Here is a 12,642-nt window from a genome sequence, read left to right as displayed (position 1 = left end):
CTGAAACTGCAATACTTTGGCCACCTCATGCGAAGAGCTGACTCATTGGAAAAGACCCTGATGCTGGGAGGGATTGGGGGCAGGAAGAGAAGGGGACGACAGAGAATGAGGTGGCTGGATGGCATCACCGACCCGATGGACATGAGTTTGAGTGAACTCCGGGAGTTGGTGTGGACAGGGAGGCCTGGCGTGCTGTGATTCATGGGGTTGCAAAGAGTCAGACATGACTGAGCGACTGAACTGAACTGAAAAATATATTAAATATTCTTCAATCGAGCCCAATTTCTTTCACTGAATTAATGTGGTCAAAACTGATGAGGTCTCCACAGCAGATGAACCATCAACAAAATGAAAAAATAACCTGCAGAATGGGAGAAAATACTTGCAAAATCATGTATTTGGATAAGGAGTTAATCTCCAAAATATATAAAGAACTCATAAAACTCAATAGCAAAAAAATGAATAATACAATTAAAAAAACGGGCAGAACATCTAAATAGACATTTTCCCAAAAACGAAGTACAGATGACCAACAAGTACATGAAAAGGTGCTCAACATCACTAACCATCAGGAAAATGCAAATCAAACCCACAGTGAGGTACTACTTCACACCCATTAGAATGGCTATCATCAAAAAGACAACACAAAGTAAGTGCCGGTGAGGATGTGGAAAAAAAGGAACCCTTGTGTTTTGGAGCTGGAAATGTCAATTGGTACAGCCACTAAGGAAAATGGTATGGAGGCTCCTCAAAGAATTAAAAATAGAACTACCATATGTTTACCAGCAATTCCATTTCTGGATATTTATGTGAAGGAAAGAAAAATGCTGCCTCAAAAAGATAGGTGCACCCCCATGTTTACTGCAGTATTATTTACAATAGTCAAGATACAGAAACAACTTAAATGTCCCTCAATAAACAGCTGAGTAATTTTCTACTGTGTGGGTGTGTATACATATATAACACACACGCATATACACACACACAATGGAATATTATTCAATCATTAAAAAAAACAGCATCCTGCCACTTGCAATAACATGGAGGGACCTTGAAGGCATTATGACTAAGTGAAATAAGTTAGACAAAGACAAATACCATATGATCTCACGTTTATGTGGAATTTTAAGATAAAGTCAAACATCTATATAGAAAACATATTTGGTGGTTGCCAGAGGTGAGGGTTGGTAGTGGGGAAAATGGGTGAAGGTAGTCAAAAGGTATAAACTTTCCAGTTATAAAATAAATAAGATATAGAACAATAATATATATCATCATAACTATAGTTAATAATACTATATTGTATATCTGAAAGCTGCTGAGAGTGATCTTAAAAGACTCATCACAAAAAAAAATTTTAACTGTGTGGTAACAGATACTAATAACTAGACTTATGATCATTTTACAATATATACATGTACTGAATGTTATGCACTTGAAACTAATGTAATACGTCAACTATACCTCAGTTTTTTTAATTTCAAAGAGAGACTGTTTTAAAAAGAGAGACTGACTTAAAAAACAACACATTATTGAATGATTGTTGCCTGTCAGAGGTATTGAGCATTTCTGTTTAAAAAAACAAAGTGGAGTCTCATAACAATTCCAGTCAATTGATAGCTATTTCTTCCTCTTGGTTGTCTGTTCAGTTCAGTCGCTCAGTCGTGTCCGACTCTCCGCGACCCCATGAATCACAGCACGCCAGGCCTCCCTGTCCATCACCAACTCCCAGAGTTCACTCAAACCCATGTCCATCGAGTCGGTGATGCCATCCAGCCAACTCATTCTCTGTCGTCCCCTTCTCCTCCCGCCCCCAACCTTTCCCAGCATCAGAGTCTTTTCCAGTGAATCAACTTGTCGCATGAGGTGGCCAAAGTATTGCAGTTTCAGCTTTAGCATCAGTCCTTCCAATGAACACCCAGGATTGATCTCCTTTAGAATGGACTGGTTAGATCTCCTTGCAGTACAAGGGACTCTCAAGAGTCTTCTCCAACACCACAGTTCAAAAGCATCAATTCTTCGGCGAACGGCTTTCTTCACAGTCCAAATCTCACATCCATACATGACCACGGGAAAAACCAAAGCCTTGACTAGACGGACCTTTGTTGGCAAAGTAATGTCTCTGCTTTTTAATATACTATCAAGGTTGGTCAGAACTTTCCTTCCAAGGAGCAAGCGTCTTTTAATTTCATGGCTGCAATCAACATCTGCAGTGATTTTGGAGCCCAAGAAAATAAAGTCTGACACTGTTTCCACTGTTTTTCCATCTATTTCCCATGAAGTGATGGGACCAGATGCCATGATCTTTGTTTTCTGAATGTTGAGCTTCAAGCCAACTTTTTCACTCTCCTCTTTCACTTTCATCAAGAGGCTTTGTAGTTCCTCTTCACTTTCTGCCATAAGGGTGGTGTCATCTGCATATCTGAGGTTATTGATATTTCTCCCGGCAATCTTGATTCCAGCTTGTGCTTCTTCCAGCCCAGCATTCCTCATGATGTGCTCTGCATATAAGTTAAATAAGCAAGGTGACAATATACAGCCTTGATGTACACCTTTTCCTATTTGGGACCAGTCTGTTGTTCCATGTACAGTTCTGACTGTTGCTTCCTGACCTGCATACAGGTTTCTCAAGAGGCAGGTCAGGTGGTCTGGGATTCCCATCTCTTTCAGAATTTTCCACAGTTTATTGTGATCCACACAGTCAAAGGCTTTGGCATAGTCGATAAAGCAGAAATTGATGTTTTTCTGGAACTCTCTTGCTTTCTCCATGATCCAGCAGATGTTGGCAATTTGATCTCTGGTGCCTCTGCCTTTTCTAAAACCTGCTTGAACATCTGGGAGTTCACGGTTCACATATTGCTGAAGCCTGGCTTGGAGAATTTTGAGCCTGACTTTACTAGCGTGTGAGATGAGTACAATTGTGCGGTAGTTTGAGCATTCTTTGGCATTACCTTTCTTTGGGATTGGAATGAAGACTGACCTTTTCCAGTCCTGCGGCCACTGCTGAGTTTTCCAAATTTGCTGGCATATTGAGTGCAGCACTTTCACAGCATCATCTTTCAGGATTTGAAATAGCTCAACTGGAATTCCATCACGTCCACTACCTTTGTTCGTAGTGATGCTTTCTAAGGCCCACTTGACTTCACATTCCAAGATGTCTGGCTCTAGGTCAATGATCACGTTATCATGACTATCTTGGTCGTGAAGATCTTTTTTGTACAGTTCTTCTGTGTATTCCTGCCACCTCTTCTTAATATCTTCTGCTTCTGTTAGGTCCATACCATTTCTGTCCTTTATCGAGCCCATCTTTGCATAAAATGTTCCCTTGGAATCTCTAATTTTCTTGAAGAGATCTCTTGTTTTTCCTATTCTGTTGTTTTCCTCTATTTCTTTGCATTGATCACTGAGGAAGGCTTTCTTCTCTCTCCTTGCTATTCTTTGGAACTCTGCATTCAGATGCTTATATCTTTCCTTTTCTCCTTTGCTTTTCACTTCTCTTCTTTTCACAGCTATTTGTAAGGCCTCCTCAGACAGCCATTTTGCTTTTTTGCATTTCTTTTCCATGGGGATGGTCTTGGTCCGTCTCCTGTACAATGTCACGAACCTCCGTCCAGAGTTCATCAGGCACTCTATCTATCAGATCTAGTTCCTTAAATCTATTTCTCACTTCCACTGTATAATTATAAGGGATTTGGTTTAGGTCATATCTGAATGGTCTAGTGGTTTTCCCTACTTTCTTCAATTTAAGTCTGAATTTGGCAATAAGGAGTTCACGATCTGAGCCACAGTCAGCTCCTGGTCTTGTTTTTGCTAACTGTATACAGCTTCTCCATCTTTGGCTGCAAAGAATATAATCAATCTGATTTCGGTTATCTGCGAGAGCTTCCCAGATACTTCTGGCCTTCACTTCTGAAAGGAGGTACTTAAATTCCAGCAATTTCTCAGGGTTCAGAAGATATAAATAATCGCAAATTTGGCAGGGTGCCAGCCATGAAGGTCTGCTAATCCAGAAATGAATTAATTTTATGAGAAATCTGGGCTTCCCCAGTGTCTCACCAGTAAAGAATTCACCTATACTGTGGGAGCCACAGGAGACGTGGGTTCAATCCCTAGGTCAGGAACATCCTCTGCACGGAGACCCACTCCAGTATCCTTGCCTGGAAAATCCCATGGACAGAGGCTCCTGGTAGGCTACAGTCCACAGGGTCACAAAGAGTCAGATATGACTGAAGCATCTTGGCACAGCATGATATGAGAAATTTACTGATAACATCAGATATTTTGATATGAACTCAAATCAGGCTACTGATATACTGACAGTTTCCACCCTCAAACAGTACAGATTACTATACAACTTGTTATAACTAAAAACTTAAGAGATCAATCTTGTCATATCAATATAAAAATCCTTAAGATTTTCTACAGAATTCATTAGTACATTTAAAAAAAATACTAATTTGCAAAAGACCTGATATTTTATATCTGATAAGGGACTTACTCAAAATAATAAAGAAATTTTAAAACTCAGAAAACATCTCGATCAAAAAATGAACAAGAGACCTAAATTCAGCAAAGATATTCAGATGGCAAAATAAGCATATGAAAAGATGTTGAACACTATGTCATGAGGGAATTGTAAACTGTATCAATGAGATAACACTAGACACCTATTAGCATGGCCAAAATCCCAAACACTGGCAAGGATGTGTAGCAACAGAAACTCTCATTCACGGTTGATGAAGGAAAGAGAAACAGCCAAATTTATGCAAACATTTAGCTTATAATAAAGGTGTAGATTTTTTTTTTTAAACCTTGCCATGCAGCTTGTTAAGCATGTTAAGATGTTTATAAAATGTTTATAAGATCTTTATCAGGGCTTCCCTAGTGGTCCAGTGGTTCTTGGTGGTCCAGATTCAATCCCTGCTCCAGGAAGAGGCCACATGCTTCAGGGCAACTGAGCCCATGAACCCAGGCTCTAGAGCCTGAGAGCCACAACTACTGAGCCCACACATGGAATCTACTGAAGCCTGTGTGCCCTAGAATCCACACTCTGCAGCAAGAGAAGCCACCGCAATGAGAAACCTACACACCACAACTGGAGAGTAGTCCCCGCTTGCCATAACTAGAGAAAAGCCCACACAGCAACAAAGACCCCGTACAGCCAAAAATAAACAAATAAATGAGTCTTTAAAAAAAAAAAGATGTTTTAAGATATTAAGATGTTAAGATATTCAAGATTGCCAGGAGAACTATCAACAACCTCAGATACAGAGATACCACTTTAATGGCAGAATGTGAAGAGAACTAAATAGTCTCTTGATGAAGATGAGAGGAGAGTGAAAAAGCTGGCTTAAAACTCAACATTGAAAAAGCAAAGATCATGGCATTTGATTCCACTGCTTCATGGCAAATAGATAGAGGAAAAGTAGAAATGGTGACAGATTTCATTTTCTTCAGCTTCAAAATCACTGCAGATGGTGACTGCAGCCACAAAATTAAAAGACGCTTGCTCCTTGGAAGCAAAGGTATGACAAACCTAGACAGCGTATTAAAAAGCAGAGATATCACTTTACCAATAAAGGTCCATATAGTCAAAGCTATGATTTTTCCAGTAGTCATATATAGATGTGAGAGGTGGATGATAAAGAAGGCTGAGCACTGAAGAATTGATACTTTTGAATTGTGGTGTTGTAGTACTGTGGACTGCAAGGAAATCAAACCAGTCCATCCTAAAGGAAATCAACCCTGAATATCCATTGGAAGGACTAATGCTGAAGGTGAAGCTCCAATACTTCGGCCACCTGATATGAAGAGCCAACTCACTGGAAAAGACCCTGATGCTGGGAAAAGATTGAGAGCAAGAGAAGGGGACAACAGAGGATGAGATGATTGAATGGCATCACTGACTCAATGGATGTGAGCTTAAGCAAACTCAGGGAGACAGTGAAGGACAGGGAAGCCTGGTATGCTGCAGTCCATGGGGTTGCAAAGAGTTGGATACGACTTAGCGACTGAACAACAACAAAGATATTCAACATTGAGCAGAACGTCTAGGTATAGGAATCTGAAGTTAAGAGAGAGATCTGGACTAGAGTATAAACTTGGGAGCCTTTAGCTGATAGATAGTATTTAAAACCATTAGACTAAATGAGATTACCAATGGAGTAAATGAAAATTAGTGACTTGAGAAAACTGGGCCCTGGGCCATACTAAATTTCAGAACACAAAAAGTAATCAGCAAAGGGATACAACAGCCAGTCAAAAAAAACAACAGAGGAGTGAGATATCCTGAAAGCCAAGTGAAGAAAGTATATCAGTGGAGCAAAGAGACAAGAACAGAATCAATAACCACGAACAGATGAAAAGAGATTAATATAATATGCCAGTGAAAGAAAATAAGAATATTAGTTACATACGAGTCCAATAAAACTAAGTCCAGGAGCAGCTTAAATTCTGTGAAATGTTTTCCAGTTCATAAAACAGGTTTGTACTTTTACTTCTTTGGATATTTATAACAATACTCTAGAATGGGTATTACCTCCCACTTATATAAAGAAAAACAAAAAACAACTCAGAAAAGCTAGGTAACTAGTCAAAGTTATACTGCTATTAAGAGGCAAAGCCTAAACACAAATCTTTGATTCCTTACTATATATATGTTAGCATATGATTTAGAATGAAAACGTGCTGAAGAAAATTTCCTTATCCATTAAGTATCTTATTTTAAAAAATGCTAACAAAACTTTGAAACATGTCTTAGAAAAATGCTTTGCACACTCACTGAAATTATTTTTAAAATGTTATTATTAAAAATTGTTGACAGTGAAAATAATTTACTTCTTAAATGATGTCCATGGGTTTTCCATAATTATGAAAAGATTCCACATTCTTAAGAAAATATCTGGGACATACGTAGCTTTTAAAAAGAACAAATTCAACCACCAATCACCTCAGGTGACACTGTAATTTGTTTCCTTCCAGAAATGTATTTAAAAATAAGGTATTCTGCATCTACTTCTCTATTCAATGATAGTTCCTGATCTCCACTGAAAGAATGTATGTTCTTGGGACTTGGAATCAAGATAAACACATATATCAGCAAAGACAGTGAACTATGGCTTCTGTAGGAACACATGAAGCAATCAGAATTGTAATCTAGTACATACATGAGTCCCCACCCCCTGGGCCACGGTCTGTTAGGATCCTGGCCTGTGAGGATCACCTCACAGCAGAGGTGAGCGGCAGGTAGGCAAGCAAGCAATGCTTCATCTGCCACTGCTCTCATTACCACCTGAACCAGCAACCCCCACCAAATCCATGGAAAAACTGTCTTCCATGAAACTAGTCCCTAGTGCCAAAAAGGTGGGGGACTGTTGATCTAGTACACTTAACACAGAGATTTTTAAGTCTCTACATTTCTTACCTGGTTATTTTCTTCATCCTCAAATACAAAATCTTGCTGTATAACTTCACTGTCTAAATTAGTGCTAGCCACAGGTTCTGAACAGTCTCTGTTATGTTCACTGGCATTAATAATACCATCAGCAATATCAACCCTAGTAATGAAGATTAAAAAGTCAAATCAGGCCACATGTTGAATATGTAATGCCTTTAAAATAAATAAATAAAAGTAACAATCTGAAACTTTTCCTTGTGGTAGAAAACATATCTTTTTCATAAAGATCCAGTTTATTTAGCATCTCAAGTTAGATTATAAAGGGTTCAAAGTTTATTTCTGTCCTTCCATGGGACGTTGTGAGGAACTACCTTATTTATCATCCACTTTGAATATTTTCACAAGCAAATGAATGGCTTTAAAAATAATTTATGTGCCAAAGCAGTGATATTCCTTACAAATGCACATGCTAAATCATAATAACGACCTGTTTGCAGATTAAAACCCAAGTCTAGCACTGGGCAACAGTGTTCAACACCTTTTCAAGTACAACAGGAATAGCTTCCTACTGCAGATTTTTTCATCGTACATAATTTAGAATATGTAAAACACTGCAGGTTGTTTATAAAGATGATACCCCAACCAGACAATATGAGAATTCTACCATGAGAATATGAGTTATTTCTATAATAATATCTGAGCATAGACATAGGTTTTCAGGATTTCCAGCTAAGCCAAAAGGGCAAACTCCAAGAAATCTGCTTTTATTATATCCTTTGAAACATTTTTCTACTATTTCTACCATTTAGATACTGCTTCCTTCCTTCATATTCAACTCAAATACTTCCTACAGATCCATCTGTATAGTTCAAACAATGCCTTCAAAGAACACAAATCAGGTCCATCACATCGCTGCACAGGCTGGTGGTAATGCCATCCATGCAGATTATATGGCACACCTGTGATTGTACAATCCGGTATTCCATAAACATAGTCCCAGCATTGGTATTTATATCTACTAATTTCTCAGTTTCATTCCCTATGTGGTAGCTAGTCTGGTGTATTTGACATATTTTGCCTTTTAAAAATCTAATTCTTAACACAAAAACAAAATTCTACCTAGTCATCTATTTTTTTTTTTCCCTTCCTATGAATTCTCCAAATTTGGGTACATCTTTCTTAAGATCATGATCTATGCTGCTCTATAGATCTGTCCCCAAAACAAAAACTGACCAATGCAAACTATAAAAATCATCTGTGGACTCAGAAGAAAGCACCTCTAGGGCTGAGGTAACAGGAAAGGAGATGAAGCTTTCGTCACTTAAAGATAACAAGTCAGATGAAGAGTGGAGTAACATCGCACACCACACAGTACATAGGGTACTTATAACTTGCACAAATCCAATTATTAACAGCTAACCTAAAACAATAGAGTGTAGGGAAGGCAAAGCCTGGAGACAGGATAACAAGTTAAGTAGCAAAGGATGATTCCACTGACCAATTCATTCAGTGACCATGTGCACTAGGAGTGATGTCAATCTGCTGTCCTAGTACAATCTATCTAGAAAACTACATGCCATGGTGTGACCATCTGACCATCTGGAAAACAGAATACAGGTCTACTCTTTTTAAAGTTATTTTTCACATAACATAGATCCTAAAGGTAATTATGCCCGGTACTTCATCTGGTGTTCACAGACTTTGTTGGACTCAATGTCTACTATTTTAACAGAAGACTTATAAGATTTTTAATGTGAAGAAGTATATACAATTTATAAGCAAGAATATACAAAGTCACTTTTCACACTGATTTTCAGAAATGGTCAAGTAAGATCAGACACTATCATTAAAGAAAAAACTTTTTTAAAAGGTGAAACAATTTTATAATTCAATAAAAAATAGTTAAATGCTTTAAAAGTTTCTTACTGGTTATTAGATCCTTCCCCATCACAATTAACACTTCCTGCTTCATTATTACACACCAGACTTTGCTGCTGTAAGTTCTTAAGATCATGATCTATGCTTCTCTGCAGATCAAAAAGGTGCTGTTCCACAGCTGCTCTAATTGTTCTTTCTAAAATGCTATAAAACAGAACACATTTTAGTGAGAAGCAGTCACCCTAACTAGATTATTTGGTCACATAAACACAAACTTTAAAATGTACAACCAGTTAAAAAATATATACAATGGTAGTCAAATGAATAGGCTAGAGTGAAAAAAGAAATACAGAAAAGGAATACATGATAATTGCTTAAATTTTAAAATGAAATTTACCCAAATAGACATTACACAAACCAATCATGTCAATATTACTACAGATGCAGGAAAGATCACTTGTCCCAGTAACTCATTACTCCCTACGACATATAAAGCCATTTAAAAAGACTTCTCAGGGAATTCCCCAGTGGTCCAGTGGTTAGGACTCTGCATTTCCACTGCAAGGGGCACAGGTTCAATCCCTGGTTGGAGAACTAAGATTCCACATGCCATGCACCATAGCCAACATAAATAAAGCAGCCATTTGGGGGGAAGTGGGTAGGGCATGGAACCTTTACTTAAGAAAAAGCTCTATTGGCATTGTTCAGTCATTTCAGAAGACTAAAAAAATTCATCTGAAAAAAAGTTCATCTTTGTGTATCAGTGCAATGCATTCCTTCATTTGTTCTGACTAAAGTACATAAAATACTAACCAATTTCACTATCTTATGTACAATCTCTCCTCTAAAGTAAGTATTTACAATAAATACATGCTTTTAATTTCTACAGCTTATTAATATTTTTAAAAGCTTTTAAGCTGTCTTCTATAAATATACTACTTACTCTGCAGAGGCTGGTAAGACGCTGATGGGTGATGTATGGGCACTGTAATCAAAGAAAAAAATTAGCTGTAAAATTTTCAATACTAAATGACTACAAAATGTGGTAAAAACTCTACATTTACACTACCTTGATACACCCAGGAGAGCGTGCACTAAGTTTTATTTTTCTAATTTTCCAAAGAAACTCTTTTTCACAGAAGACCCTTAAAATACTTATTGTCTGTGAGTATTGGTTCATTTGTGTTGGGGGGGAGGGGTGTGCAACTATTTCATCTGGGGCTTACCTGGAAGAACACTGACCTATTCTAAGCCTGAAGGGAAAAAAACCTGACTTCTGGGCCAAACAAAGTATCCAACTAGAACAGTATGGAGGCCTCAATGCTGGCCTGTTCTGTGCCAAAAGTAATAGTACATGCTACTACTCAGAGGATATTCTCAAGCCACAAAACGAAAAGGCAAATTAGAAACAAAAATTCAGGCCACATCATTCACTGCGCTGGTAACAGATTTTCCTTAGCAAATTTTATACCACAGTACCTACTGATACCTATAAAAACATAGATAACAGACTCATTTTTACCACAGCTATCAAGCATACAACTTAAAACCCACAATGAGATAATTATACTACTAAAATACTGAAAATTAAAGTGTAGGTAAGGATGCTAAAGCTGAAACTGCAATACTTTGGCCACCTCATGCGACGAGTTGACTCCCTGGAAAAGACTCTGATGCTGGGAAAGGTTGGGGGCGGGAGGAGAAGGGGACGACGGAGAATGAGATGGCTGGATGGCATCACCGACTCTGTGGACATGAGTTTGAGTGTACTCCGGGAGTTGGTGATGGACAGGGAGGCCTGGCGTGCTGTAATTCATGGGGTCGCAGATAGTCGGACACGACTGAGCGACTGAACTGAACTGAACTGAACTGAAGGATGTGAAGCAAATAGAACACTCATAATGCTGGTGGGAATGTAAAATGTTCCAACCACCCTGGAAGCCAGTTGGGCAGCTTTCTTATAAAACCTACTATATACACAACAACCCAAAACCTATGGGACTCAGTAAAAGCAGTGCTAAGGGGAAGGTTCATAGCAATACAAGCTTACCTCAAGAAACAAGAGAAAAGTCAAATAAATAACCTAACTTTACACCTAAAGCAACTAGAAAAGGAAGAAATGAAGAACCCCACAGTTAGTAGAAGGAAAGAAACCATAAAAATTAGGGCAGGAATAAATGAAAAAGAAACAAAGGAGACCATAGCAAAAATCAACAAAGCTAAAAGCTGGTTCTTTGAGAAGATAAATAAAATAGACAAACCATTAGCCAGACTCATCAAGAAAAAAAAGGGAGAAGAATCAAATCAACAAAATCAGAAATGAAAATGGAGAAATCACAACAGACAACACAGAAATACAAAGGATCGTAAGAGACTACTATCAGCAATTATATGCCAATAAAATGGACAACCTGGAAGAAATGGACAAATTCATAGAAAAGTATAACTTTCCAAAACCGAACCAGGAAGAAATAGAAAATCTGAACAGACCCATCACAAGCACAGAAATCAAAACTGTAATCAGAAATCTTCCAGGAAACAAAAGCCCAGGACCAGACGGCTTCACAGCTGAATTCTATCAAATATTTAAAGAAAAGCTAACACCTATCCAACTCAAACTCTTCCAGAAAATTGCAGAGGAAGGTAAACTTCCAAACTCATTCTATGAGGCCACCATCACCCTAATACCAACACCAGACAAAGATGCCACAGAAAAAGAAAATTACAGGCCAATATCACTGATGAACATAGATGCAAAAATCCTTAACAAAATTCTAGCAAACAGAATCCAAAAACATATTAAAAAGATCACACATCATGACCAAGTGAGCTTTACCCCAGGGATGCAAGAATTCTTTAATATCTGCAAATCGATCAGTGTGATACACCACATTAACAAATTAAACCATAAAAACCATATGATTATCTCAATAGAAGCAGAGAAAGCCTTTGACAAAATTCAACATCTATTTATGATTAAAAAAAAAAACCCTCCAGAAAGCAGGAATAGAAGGAACATTCCTCAACATAATAAAAGCTATATATGATAAACCCACAGCAAACATTATCCTCAATGGTGAAAAACTGAAAGCATTTCCCCTAAAGTCAGGAAAAAGACAAGGGTGCCCACTCTCACCACTACTATTCAATATAGTTTTGGAACTTTTAGCCACAGAAATCAGAGAAGAAAAAGAAATAAAAGGAATCCAGATTGGAAAAGAAGAAGTAAAACTCTCATTGTTTGCAGATGACATGATCCTCTACATAGGAAACCCTAAAGACTCCACCAGAAAATTACTAGAGCTAATCAATGAATATAGTAAAGTTGCAGGATATAAAATCAACACACAGAAATCCCTTGCATTCCT

At 37.9% G+C, this 12,642-nt stretch overlaps 1 protein-coding gene across 5 annotated transcripts in view; it reads right to left on the bottom strand.

Moving 5' to 3' along the window:
- FAM13B (family with sequence similarity 13 member B) overlaps positions 1–12,642 on the bottom strand; it is an 82,911-nt gene that overhangs the window by 24,770 nt on the left and 45,499 nt on the right. For all 5 annotated transcript variants that reach the window (XM_055428736.2, XM_055428739.2, XM_055428737.2 and 2 more), the window contains 3 exons: positions 10,218–10,259; positions 9,323–9,478; positions 7,424–7,556 (listed from right to left, as the gene is read on the bottom strand). In XM_055428736.2, coding sequence (XP_055284711.1) covers positions 7,424–7,556; positions 9,323–9,478; positions 10,218–10,259 — 331 coding nt within the window. The remainder of the gene's footprint in view (positions 1–7,423; positions 7,557–9,322; positions 9,479–10,217; positions 10,260–12,642) is intronic.

This window comes from Moschus berezovskii, chromosome 8 (assembly GCF_049115385.1).
Source record: "Moschus berezovskii isolate FMDL1 chromosome 8, NW_MosBer_1.0, whole genome shotgun sequence".
Lineage (NCBI taxonomy): Eukaryota > Metazoa > Chordata > Mammalia > Artiodactyla > Moschidae > Moschus > Moschus berezovskii.
This window is presented reverse-complemented; position numbering and strand designations above follow the sequence as displayed.